The 13,399-nt window shown below is 46.7% G+C and overlaps 1 protein-coding gene across 1 annotated transcript in view; it reads right to left on the bottom strand.

The window, feature by feature from the left end:
• Window positions 1-13,399, bottom strand: part of Nrap (nebulin related anchoring protein) — a 69,026-nt gene that overhangs the window by 53,825 nt on the left and 1,802 nt on the right. The window contains exons 4-9 of the mRNA XM_051199765.1: window positions 9,839-9,943; window positions 7,045-7,146; window positions 5,671-5,775; window positions 4,900-5,004; window positions 3,632-3,739; window positions 3,283-3,384 (exon numbers count right to left, since the gene is read on the bottom strand). Coding sequence (XP_051055722.1) covers window positions 3,283-3,384; window positions 3,632-3,739; window positions 4,900-5,004; window positions 5,671-5,775; window positions 7,045-7,146; window positions 9,839-9,943 — 627 coding nt within the window. The remainder of the gene's footprint in view (window positions 1-3,282; window positions 3,385-3,631; window positions 3,740-4,899; window positions 5,005-5,670; window positions 5,776-7,044; window positions 7,147-9,838; window positions 9,944-13,399) is intronic.

The following is a 13,399-nucleotide window of genomic DNA, read 5'->3' as shown; positions in this document are numbered from 1 at the left end:
GAATCAACGTTTCTTCGCCAGCCCTTTGCCCAGGGCTTGCACCAGTCCTACAGAATCCCTTAGGAGCACAGTACTCTCTCCCTGGGCCCTCCTCTGAGGCAAGAGCCTACCTTCCAGAGAACCATGACAGACTCTAGCACACACATTTTCCTAGGTAAAATACTGGGATCAGATTTAAGTAGCCAGGATTCTTTTTACAAAAAAAAAAAAAAAAAAGGCTAGCTGGAGCGTCCCTTTTCACTTGCTTCGCCAGAGTGTTTTAGGTCAAATGTCAAATGTAGCAAGTGAAAAAAGGTAGTTTGGGAGGAAGGACAAGGATGTAAGTTTGTAAGTTTGTTGTTTGGTTTTGATGGCCACTTCCATGGTTTTTGTTTTCTGCTGTCTAGTTTTGTATTGGTAGCTTTATTGTGTGTATGTGCTTGTGTGTGTGTGTGTGTGCCTCTGTGTGTGTGTATATGTGTGTGCATGGGTGTGTGTGTGCATGCATGCATGTGTGTGTGTGTGTGTGTGTGTGTGTGAATCATTTTGTGAGGTACTAACTTCTATTAGGGAACAACTGCTCAGTTATGAATAACACAAAGTCTTTTTCATGTGTTTACTCATTAGCAGGAATGGACTGCATGGTATTTGAGGCACTACGGACATGTATAGATTATCTGCCTGCCTCTAATTCCATCTGACTCATGCCCTGACAAGCTATGCTAAAGCAAACAGCAATGCCGGGCTGCTGAATCCCCTCCACAGCTGTTGGCAGTGCCATCCAATGACACCCACTTTGATTCTTGACCTTGTCATCATCAAGGCTGGAAATTTCAGTCAACATGCTCTGACAACAAGGAACTACAGAATTACACTTCAGCTACAGGCCAAACTTAGTGTCTAGGCTTCTTTTTGACCCAGTCCCTCCAAAAAAAAATGAAAATTGGTTAATTTAAGTGTTCCTTCCTGTTTGGCTGCCAGAATGTTCTAGACCAAACATAATTAGTAAAAACACATCTGTTTGTGGGTGGGGATAGAAGGATGGTTCTAAGGTCTTTTGAGTTGGGCTTTGTGGCTTTCCAAATGTGTGTGGACACAAAAGAAATCATATGTGTGCTGTGGCTGGGGGTGGATAAGGTATGGAAAATATAGACTGGATATTTTTTGCAAAACACAGAAAAAGGTTTTTTGTTTTGTTTTGTTGGTTTTTTTGTTTTTGTTTGTTGACACAGGATCTCACTATGTAGCCCAGTCTAGACTGGAACTCACCATAGCTCAAATTCCTGGCAATCTTGCTGCCCCATCCTTCCAAGTTAAATGATTACAGATGTAAGTCATCACACACTTAGTTCCTGCCATGCCTCTTATTTTGTTTTTTAAATAAAACTGATTCATAGAAGATTTTCTGAGTCTTCTAAAACATGGGATAAGTAAGAACGAATTTCACTGAGTTTAAAACAACAAATGCCTGTAATTTGCTTAGGCAGATATTTTTCCAAAAGGATTAAAACCCATCTTCACATATATCCCAAGAGTCTCACGGGCTTATGACCCGTGGTTCTTGGTTTTCCAACAGAGAATAAATCAGCTCTCTGTGGTTTCCTGTATCATTCAAACATGCTGCCATGTAATTGAGGGAAACATCCTTCAACCTCACAGAATGCATCGTTATCACACACACAGAGAAAGATACACACACACACACACACACACAGAGAGAGAAATATACACACATCCACACCCCACAACACATACATGCACATACACACCACACCACACTCACACACACAAAAACATACACACATCCACACACCACACACACAAACATACACACACATACCACAACACACACACACACAGAAACATACACATACCCATACCCCACAACACATACATGCTCATACACACTACAGCACACTCACACACAAAAAACATACACCTCCCACACACCACACACACACAAACATACACACACATCACAACACACACAGAAACATACACACCCACACTCTTCCAGTATTTCTCACCTGTGACTTTGATGACAGTCCAGTACCACATAATAACACAGAGATGTATAAATACCAATCACGCTGAGTCTGTTAACTGAACCTCCCGCTCCCTGACCTGATGTGCTCCAGTGGAAAAATGGGACTGGGAACAAGGCTTGAGATTTCTAGAACACACTGCTTTATCTAGCAACCCAGGTGAGCTATTTACTTCCTAAGGAAGTAATTTCTGTTGTTCAGTGAAAAACGCAATACTTTTCAAGCTGTGCAGATGTTTGGTGTGTGTATTGAATGTGCATGTGTATGTGTGGGTATGCATGTTACAGAAGCCAAGGGATGCCTTCTAGGACTGCTCTAGTATGCTCCACCCTATTCCCTTGACATGCGGTCTGTCATTGAAATTGGAGCTGGGCTGGCAGCCAGTAAGCCCCAGGGATCCCCAGTATCCACCCTGCATAGCATTGGAGTTATAGCTGCACATGGCGATGCCCAGCTTTTTTAAATTTATCCTTCTGTTTCTTTCTTTCTTTGTTTTTTGTTTGTTTGTTTGTTTGTTAATAAATGTGGATGGTGGGGATTTGAACTGAAGTTCTCCTACTTACACAGCAAGCATTCTTACCCACTAAGCTGTCTCCTCAACCCCTCAGGACATAACATTTTGATCCCTTTCAATATTCATGCAGTGATGGGAGATGTCATTCTGTAAATATGTTTCTCATACTGGTTAATGAATAAAGCACTGTTGGCCAATAGGAAAGCAAGATAGGAGGGACTAGGAGACAAGGAGGAGAGAGGAAGGAGTAGGGAGGAGATTCAAGATGGAAAGTCTGAAGAAAGCAGGACGCCAGCCTGCTCTCCGGTAAGATGAGACCACGTGGAAATACATAGATTAACAGAAATGGGTTAATACTTAAGACAGAGCTAGCTGATAAGAAACTAGTAACTGGCCAACAGCTTTATATCAAATACAGAGTCTCAGTGTGTTAATTGGGGCTGGTGCGGCGGTGGGACAAGACCATCGGAGGGCGGAAAAACCCTACTCCTTACAGATACAGTGCTAACTAACACAATCGGTTTGATTCCTAGTTAACTGTCCCTCAGTGAACAGAGGAAAATACAAACATCTTATTATTGGCCAAGTCACCGTACTGGCATAGGTTCTGTTTTTCAAGGTGCTTGGGATTTGTTACCCGTTCGTTGTTTGGACCTAAGTCCCAGACCCTGATCACACATCTGTGGCTGTCACAGCTGTAGGGAACAAACAGAGCCGGCCTTGGAGAAGACCAAGGTCACGTACCTGGCCGTACTGGTCGGCACCTTGCTTTGGGGCCCTTCCCTCAGCTCCAAGGGAAGTAGCCTTTCCCTTCATTTCTCTTTGATATTGTTGGTGGTACCTCACCTGTTCAGAGGGTTAGAAAAAACTCCGTGAGTCCCGCTATGAGAGCCACAGAGGAAAAACACACACTTGCGTGGGTCTAAGGAGCATGACTCAGACATGAAGTGGCAAGCCACTGTCACAGGGAAAACGATGAAGAAAAGGCACTCCTTGGCTCTGGCAAGCGCGTAAAAACAGACAGAAGCTGGACTTCCAGATCCAGGTTAAATTCCCGCTTCCTCCTTAACAGCAACATAACCACAACACTTACATCGCTTGCCAGCTCATTGGCCCTCTTGGCTATCTGGTAAGCAGGTGTGATCATAGCAGGAAAGCTGCCTTTCCCTCTCTGAGCTCCGCAGTCTTCAGCATACCTCGCCTGGACAATCAGAAAGTAACAGAAAGGCCCACCTTAGTCCCGCCAGACCATCTGAGCACCATGAGCCCCTGCCTACTGCCTTGAACGGCCCTTACAGCGTGGTGGGCCACATTCATCTTATCTGCCTGTTCATCCCCAATGCCTGGCTCATGAGGACACAGTATGGATAGAGTTCAGCACATCCCTGTGTTGCAGCCGGTGTGGGCCAGGGGTGGGGCTGAGCTAAGCAGCAAGGCTGTCTCCGAAGAACTGATGGTGTCACTTGTGAACAAGAAGCTGGGTTTGTGCCCAATCTCCATCAGAATCATACTTTGTTTTTGGACTCAGCTAGCACACTGTGGAGCATATGGGCTATGAAAGGCGACATGGCAGAGCATCCTCAGAAGTCAGCCTCTCAGGTCCGCGGTGGCTGGACAGGTTTCTCTGACACATGTCTAAGATGACTGGCTGGGTGTGAGGATAATCTAATGAAATCTGTTCAAAGAGTTTTTGCAAGGCCTGTGAGGACTGGCGTATGGCATGTGACCTCAGAAAGCTCTTTCTGGTACCCAGGAGGGACCATCGTTCCCCATCCATTATCCCTTCCCTCTCCTCCAGATAACAAAAGGAAGGAAGGAAGGAGGGAAGGAAGGAAGGAGGGAAGATGAGGGATCTTAAGGAAGGAAGGAAGGGAGGGAGGGAGGAAGATGAGGGATCTTAAGGAAGGAAGGAAGGAAGGGAGGGAGGAAGATGAGGGATCTTAAGGAAGGACCACCATGCCTTGGACTGAATCATTGTTCATTGTGTATGTGTGTGTGGTACACGTCTATGTGTATATGTGTATTCACATGAGAGTGGGTACACATATGTCTGTACACACATGTCCTCTGCATATGTGAGTGCTTACATGGAGAGGCTGTAGTTGATGGTCAGTATCTTCCTTGATTGCTCTCCACATCTGAATTGAGACAGAGTCTCTCACTCAACATGGAGCTTTCTAATGCTAGCTAGTCTAGCCAGCCAGCTTGTCCGGGGACTCCGGGTCTCTGCCTTCCAAGCACTGGGCTTGCAGGCTGGGCAGCACACTTGTCTGGATTTTGTAAGGGTTGTGGGGATCTGAACTCTGGTCCTAATGCTTGTCCACTGACCCATTTCCCCTGCCCTCCGACAACATTTCTTACATCACTTTGAAGCTGTCCCCCAGCTTTGTCCCGTAGCAGCTCAGGAGTATCTGCCACTGGAGTGAACGTGGAGACTCGTTCATCGTGGCCTCTCTTGTATTGAACCTGGTATGGAGAAGCTGAGTCAAAGCCATGACACGCCTACCTCAAGCCTCTTCCAGGACCCTGACTTATAGCTCTGCAAAAGCTAACCTTCAGGCATGCTCAAAACAAGCCAAGTCTGTGCTCAGCTCACAAACATGACCTTTGCTGATGTGCCAGCTTACAGAGTCCCAGATGCTTCTTGGTGTCACCAACTAACAACTCATGTGACCCTTTCAACAGTCACATCCCATGGGACGATTATTTACCACAAACGAGAAACTGAGGGACAGAGGGGCTGAGTAATTTGACCAGAGCTACACCGTGAATGTTTGGGAGAACCAGGATTCTAATCCTAAGTTTCTGTCTCTAAACTCTGGGCCCTTAACCTACAAGCTAGGACAGTCTCAGGTGGATCAGTGACCGCTGTAAGAAAACCAGCAACCTGGGCAAAGGTTTGCTTGAGTCTTTGGGTGAGTTCTATGGTTTCTGCATCTTCCCTCTTTGCACATTTTGTAAGTGCAGCCCAGTCAAGACTCAGAAGACATGTTATAATATGTGATTTCCACACGACCCTCTAAAGCATTCTCCTCCTCCTTCTTGTTTTCCTGGGTTGCAGGGCTGGCTGCATTCATGTCAAAAGCTAGCATCATCCATCATCAAGGGTAAAAATAAGCCCAGGACTCCCACCTGGCTGGCCAGCTGGTTGGCTGTCTTGGCCCTTTGGTAGGCAGGTGTGATCATGGCTGGGAAGCTCCCCTTGCCTTGTGGCTGTTCATAGTCTTCTGCATAGCCCTGCTGAAGAACCACAGAACTCACAAAACTGCAAGATATCAGTGATGCTAGACTCATCCATTCACGGGAACCACGCCAATTGCTGGGGTAGGTTTGGACATGGTCCTTGAATAACAGACACCATCAAGACTGAGGACCCATGCTCCCCAAGGCGAAGGGGGTCACCTCCAGTGTTTGTATCACATTATGGGGAGCCTGGCACAATTCTCTCGGGTGCCCTTGTATCATAACACAGCCATAGGCTGGAACCTGTCTCCGGGGAGAGTTCTAGGGCACAGGAAGGGAGATGGCTCATTTTTCCTCCTTACTGTCTGAGCTACCGGAGGGTTAACTTGTCTAATGAGAAATATGACAGCATCACTTATGCTCCTCTTGCTTTCTGTTTCCAAAGGGACAAGTTGCAAACACTAACAGCAATTTCCCAAGTAGGGTCTTCGGCGGGGAGCTCTGCACAGAGCCGTGTGGAGAAGGGGCTAGGGCACCAGCTGCACTTTATACATACTCCAGCACTGTCTGAGCCCTGCCTCGTGGGCCTGGGGTGAGGACTCTACTGTGAGCCATCGGGACTGGCTCCTTCTGGAACAAGAGCAGAATTTGTCCCATTCCTTTCTGTCTTCCACAGGCCCTGCTGTTCCTCACTTCTTGGCCTGACACGGCTCTGGTCTCTTCTGTCACTACAGTGACTTCTCTGACTCTGGCCTCCCTGCCTCCTGGCTAGCGGGAACCGTGTAGGGCAACAGTCAGAAGCCAGGTTCTTCCCGTCACCGCCAGACCATAAACCAATCATATCGTCCAGTGTCTCTGATGTGTGAAGAAACCAAGTAAAGGGATCCACAGAGTGGGGATCTTGGGGAGAGAGGCATTGTAGCTCGCTTTCCTGCTTCCTGGCCTTGAGCCCTTTCCCTGGCTTAGCGTGTGGCTCTATTTGAGGGTGGCATGCCGCCTTTAGAGATGGAGTATGGCTGTCAGAAGTAGCTCACTAGGGATCAGCCTTTGAAGGCTATATCCACATCAGGTTCTAGACTGATATCCTTGCCTCCTGATGGAACAGTGAAGAAGTTACTGCCATGTTTGACAGAGGCCTCTGCATCCATGAGACAAAATCAAACACACCCCTTTGTTTCTGCCAGGTGTTTTGTTTGTTTGTTTGTTTGTTTGTTTTTAACCACAGTGACAAGTGGCAGGTGTTCTATCTACACAATCTTAAAAATAAAGGAAAATGTACAGGGATTGTTATCGACTGATTGTAAGTGGTACATAAGTCCTTACCTCACCCAGAGACTGAGCTTCAACCATCCTTACGATCTCAGGGTCTGGCAGAGCTCCTGGACACCAAGTGTTTCCTTCTCCATACCCCGGCCAACAGTCTCTCTATAAAGAAAGCAGGAGCATACATCCAGAACATTCCCTACATGCTTGCCTGTCCAACACACACACACACACACACACACACACACACACACACACACCAGTCCACCCCACACTCCCCCCAGCCCACCCCACACTCCCCCCCCAGCCCACCCCACACTCCCCAGCTCACCCCACACCCCCTAGCAATCCTATATTGTGAAGATAATCTGGTCTCTAAAAGCAAGTTGCTCCTACGTGCAGGGTCTCAGCCAACCAAACTGCTCATGTTTTTCAGACTAGAAAACGACCTAACATCTTGAATAACTGAATCCCCTGAGATCTTCTGTGTTACAGAAACCTTCCAGGGCAATAAAACTTTTCTTTGCTCCTTTATGCGCTAAGGCTAGGCAGGGAGAAGTCCCCATAGGCAAGAGGTCTGAGGTAAGTCAGCTTTGCTCAGGAAATCTTCAAAACCTGACTACTTACTTTGTATCTGAAGATTGCCAAGGGGAAGCAAAGGAAAAAGAAAAAAAAAAAGATAGATTTTTTTTCTTTTAAAATATTTTGCTGTAAAACTTCAGGAGTAAAACAAAGGAAATAAATAACAACTAGAAAACATTTCCGTGCTTACACACACTTGAGGGAAAATAAAGCATTTTAAGGTGACCTATATGAGAGAGCAATTGACAACCTCAGTGAAAATTAAAAGGGTGCACTGGGACGTCAGGGCCCTTTTCCATTGTCTGCCCTAGGAAAACACCCGCTTTTTCCATTGTCTGCCCTAGGAAAACACCCGCTGTATCCAAAGGAAGAGTCAATGTGCAGCTTTATCATTTGTAAGAGCAGACAGCCCTGCCCACCAAGAGGGTGACACCCTCCGTCTGGTCTCAACCAGCTGAAAAGAACGCTGATAAACAAATAGCTCTCAAGTGCCTGTGGGGTGGGAGGGCAAGCAAAAGACATCAGGGAAATAATGTACATTGCTTAATGAGAAAGAAAATACATTGGCATATAATTACCAATAATAGGATAGCCCACATCCGTGTACCCGACACTATTCCAACACCTTTGCATTTATCTGTTCTTTAGTCTTCTCAATAGCCCTGTGGGCTAACACAATTTTTAAGTTTCCTTTGTAGGTAATAAAAATTGCTTTACGACACACATGGATCTGGTACTGAGACCTGGTATTTATGTTAATAACCACACATTAGTGACGCCCTCAGCCTTTGCCAGACACGTAGCGGTTAAGGCACAGACTCATAACTGGTCCACGCTCCAAGAATAAATGACAGTAGATTCATAACCCTAACTGCATCTATATCACCCCCTCCAGGGCCAAGGAAAATCAGAGGCAATGGGGAGAAAAGAGGACTGTGAGAGCTGAAGGACGAGGAAACGGGCCGCTATAAAACAACCAACAAGCAAGCGAAAGTCTCCTGCAGCCCGGTGTGGTGGTGCACGCCTTTAATCCCGGGGTTTCGGAGGCAGAGGCAGTGTGAGTTCAAGGCCAGCCTGGTGTACAGAGCAAGTTCCAGGGCAGCCGGGGCTCCACAGAGAAACCCTGTCTGAGGGTGGGGGGGGATGTCTCTCCAACCTAGCACTCAGGACTCACAGCAAATGTTATCTGCACAAGAGTGGTCCCATCATGCAGGAGCCCATGATGCCTCATCCGTCCCTGAGGGACTATTGGCCATTAATTTTCTTCAGTGGTGTAGCTACCGATAAGTAGTCCACATTCCAGTAAATCACCTCCCACCCATGCCCATGTCAGTAATCTCAATTAAACTGTGAGTCTGTCTGTCTCTCTGTCTCTCTCTCTCTCTCACACACACACACACAATTAGGAAAGTAGGAGGGTGATTTGAGGGCTTTCAGTGGATGAAATAATAGAGGCATAATAATGATTAAAATTCATTACGTGTGTGTATGTACAACATAATAATAATAATTCAAAAATAAAATAAAATTTAAAACAGAGTGGCTAAGTAACTCAGCTTATGGGAAGGTAGTAAGTGTGCCCAAATGTAACTACTAGAAGTTAGATATGGATAGGACATTGGGAGACAGGTAGATGATTGATTGACACAGATAGGGGATGGTTATAAACAGATATCAGACAGATAGAAGTACACGGCAAATTCTAGAAGGATATCTGCAAGATTAGTAAGGTAGGCACTGGAATTGTGTGAACTTGGATTGGAGATGGTGGTTAAAGGGTTAGCTCTAAGCACATTAGATTCTTTTACATTGGGAAAATGCTCAGAAATAAATAGCCTAGGGATAGTTAAGGAGCAGGCCATCAATAGACAGGCCATAAGAAGATAGGTCAGGGACATCCAAGAACCTGCATGACTGATGCCGCTCAATGGACTGTGTGGTGGGTGTGGCACACTGTGTGGTGGGTGTGGCACATGGGACTGGGGACAAGAAATATGGAAGAGGGGAAGCCATTGGGGAATGTCACAGGGCCAGGCAGAAATGACTGGATCAGAGGGGGACAGAGAAGCAGAGAGGAAGGACTGGGGCCAGGGGACAGAAGGTGACGAGCCTGGCCTGGGCAGGGACAGTTGGGGTGCTCTGGGGCAGGGCTAATCGAGGTCTAACGACAGGAGGAGCGAAGGGCGAGAGAAAGAAACGCCAGTGCTCCCCTCAGAAATGGCAACAGCACTGGTCTTTTGCGAAGCCTGCGCCCTCTCTCCTCCCCACTCACCCCACTCTTCAGTGGTCGCTGGCTGGGCGCGTCTGCTCCCTCCTTGGACTTCATGTCCCAGTGGAAAACGGATTTAAACATCTCGCCATCTTCTTGACCATTGATCTGTACAGTGTGAAAGCGTGGTCAGTAGCATTCCCATCAGGGAAGGGAAAGAAAACAAGCAAGCCATGCGCAGCTAAATCAGGGCAGTTCTCCCGAGTCTTGGTGGAGCTACAAAGCTCACCCAGCTATGGGTTCCACTGTGGCCTATTTGTGACACCAGCCAGGTGAGGAGGATTGAACTCCTGCTGTGTGTAAAGCTCTAGTGAGGGGTGCAATTAAAAAGCGAGAGGTGGCTCAGCTAGGGAAGGCACTGGCCACCAAGTCTGAGTGCTGGGCTCAACCCCCAACACTCACCCCCCTGGCGGAAGAAGGGGACTGACTCCCATGAGTTGTCTAACACGCACACCCAGGCACACACGCTCATACACACACACACACACACACACACGATCAAGTGAATGTGTAATGTCTAACCTCCACATGCACACCCAGGCACACATGCTCACACATGCTCATACATGCTCTCTCTCACACATACACACACATGCGAACAAGTGAATATGTAATGTCTAACCTTCCCATGCACACCCACGCACACACGCTCACACACGCGCGCACACACGTGAACAAGTGAATATGTAATTTTTTTAAAGCTCAATTCTCCACAAACATAGCACAGGGAAAAGTCTCTCCACTTGACTCTTTTCCCATTAATCTGCCACTCACCAGCCACGGGGGTAGATTAAACACTGGCTCTCTGATGTCATGGAGATTCTCTGCCTTTTGTATTTCCATGTAAGTTTATTCCTTTTCTGTTTTGATGGGTACTACCCTTCCAGTTGCTTTTTGTGTATAGTGTTAGGGTAGGAGTCAAGTTAATCCCCCCCACACACACACCTATCTAGTCGTATCCCTTTTCCGCCACTTAGCTGTAATTGAGTGTACAAACACCAATCTCAACAGCATGTGTCCACAACAGTATTCTTTCCACACTGAACCACACTGGGTGTTTTTGTTTGTCTGTTTGTTTTTGTAATTCAAGTGATCACACGAGCGGGCAACTCATTGCCAGACTTTGTGTTCTCATCCCCTGGTCTGCCTTTGTAGTCTGCCCACTCGATGAGTAGGCATTACTCATATAGGGAATCTGGGGAACTGGGAAACAAAGATCTCCTATTGCCTTCCTCAGCCTTCGTCAATTTCTCAGCCGTTCCGGACGGAGCCTCTGTATTTTCACGTCAATGTTATAAGTGATTGGCGGCATCTATAGATCACGCCAGGACTCTGACTGTGATGGCAAAGACACAGATGTACAAATGTCACGCCCATGTTTAGACCAATTTGGGGACAAGCAAAGGTTCTTAAAGAGAACTGTGGAAGGACTCAGCCTCCGTAAGAGAAAAACCAACAAGTTCTTAGGTCCAAAGCAAAGATATCACAATTTGTTAGATCAGAGATGGGGCCGCTAAACTTCAGTTTTTACAAGCTGAAGTTTAAACCCTTAGTTTTACAGGCAATGGAGAAACAGGGGCAGAGAGAAAAATTAAACCTAGGAATTGCAGTTTCCTGTCATTAACGTCCTGGGCAGCCGGGCAGGTGGCCATCAGTGCCTGCTGGGACAGCTCTCCACACATCCCTCACTGGGCTTGGAGAGACTGTCTGAGCAGAACAGAGCCTCAAGGCTTAACATGGGCCCAGTTAAGTCTGTGTCTTTGGGGGACTCCTTGAGCGTAGCAGGACATTTCACAGCAACCTTAGTTCTTACCCACCAGATACACTAATTCCTCCCTCCCAATTGTGGCAGTGACAAATGTCCCCAATCAGCAAATGCTGTCCTACATGGGTAAAACTACCCTGCTAGAGAACCATGACTGAAGGAATAAGCAACATGTGGCCGGAACAAGAAGCCACTTTCAGAGAGCTGCCTTGCCGTTCTTGCCCAGCACAGTAAGCCCCGGGTGAGAGTCACAACCACACCCAGGAATAAGAGAGGGTACAGCCAAAGGCTGCAAATGCCGCTGGCCATGCTGTGTAAGGTCATCCTGAACAGAAGCCAGCTGCCAGGTGGCGTTTCTAGAATTCCCATCCACTCTGAGAAACCAGGAAGTTCTGGCTTAATAATTTACTTTTCAGAGTGGCATTTGTGAATCAGAAAATCATAGATCTGTGACAAAGTTCAGCTCAAAGTCTTTACCCGATTTCCCTGCCACTGAAGTACAATTTCCCTTCCTTTTGAAAATTTCAGCACATAAGCAATGCATTTCTCTCTTTTTGAATTGGTCGTGTCTCTCTGAGAGGTGGGAGGGTAATGCGGAGAAATTAATTCATCACATGCTGTAGGGTAGTTCAAAGATTTGAGGCCTAGAAGGGCATGATTGTTCATCTCAATTTTTCCTAATGATTAAATAGGAGAATAGGGTTCCAATACTAAATCACTTATCATTTATATGCCCACACACTATGCACACCATACATACAGGTACACATGTATATACCATATACAACTGTACATGTGCATAAATAAAAATGCATGCTGCAATATTCCAATGTGCACACATACACATATATACAACATACATATATATACAAAAATACACACACACACAGGCAGATCCACACACGCATATATGCATACCACATACAAATATACACATATGTGTATATATATACACATACCACAAACAATGAATGTATGCATACATACAGCGGTGCATGTATCGTGTGTCTGTATGTGCATGCATGCATGCCTAGTCACACTTGCTCGTACCCATACACACTGCCCATATGCAAACATGACTATGTACACATTGTCACATAGTCATATAGGTACAAATAAATAGACACACAGGCATTCTGGGAAACTGCCATTCCTGCCTATGGACTAAAAAGAGAATGATAGGTTACCCAAGCATGCTTCCAGATTAGGTCTGTCCCGCACAGTTAAATGGCAGCGAGGCCACCGCCGCCCAGGGAAAGATAAACACTGCATGCCTCGTTGTATAACCTGGCGGCTGATGCTTGAGGGAAACTAGGAAATGGCACACAGCGTAGGTCTCTTTGTACAGAGTGTGACACACACCAACAGCACTCTGAGGGCAAGTACTTCCCCCTGCACACAACTGCGGACACATCTGGGAGGCATGACGTTTGAGTTTTCCTGGCTTTTGTAGTTGGCCACCTTCTGGGTGTGTGCACAAGTGGCCAATAGTACGGGCTCCATGGCCAGACAGATCTGGATTTGTCCACAGAGATCGGAGGGAACTGTGCTGGCTGTATAATGTCTCTGAGCCTCAGGTTGCTGCCTAGGAGGATGGGATAAGAATAGTATCTGCTCCCCTGGGTGTGTACGGAGTGATGTAAGCAATTATCCAGTCAGTGCCACACACGCTCGGCAAACACAAACTCAATGCAGAGCACTTGGGGAGCACTTGGGGAGCTGTAGTGCCAAATGCAAGGACAGCAGCATTAGCATACTTTCTCAGATTCAGTCCAGTGAGCACCAGAGTCGGTGCAAAT

The sequence above is a fragment of the Phodopus roborovskii genome, unplaced genomic scaffold, assembly GCF_943737965.1.
Source record: "Phodopus roborovskii unplaced genomic scaffold, PHOROB, whole genome shotgun sequence".
Taxonomy (NCBI): domain Eukaryota; kingdom Metazoa; phylum Chordata; class Mammalia; order Rodentia; family Cricetidae; genus Phodopus; species Phodopus roborovskii.
The sequence above is the reverse complement of the archived record's forward strand: the minus strand, read 5'-3'. Positions and strand labels throughout refer to the sequence as shown.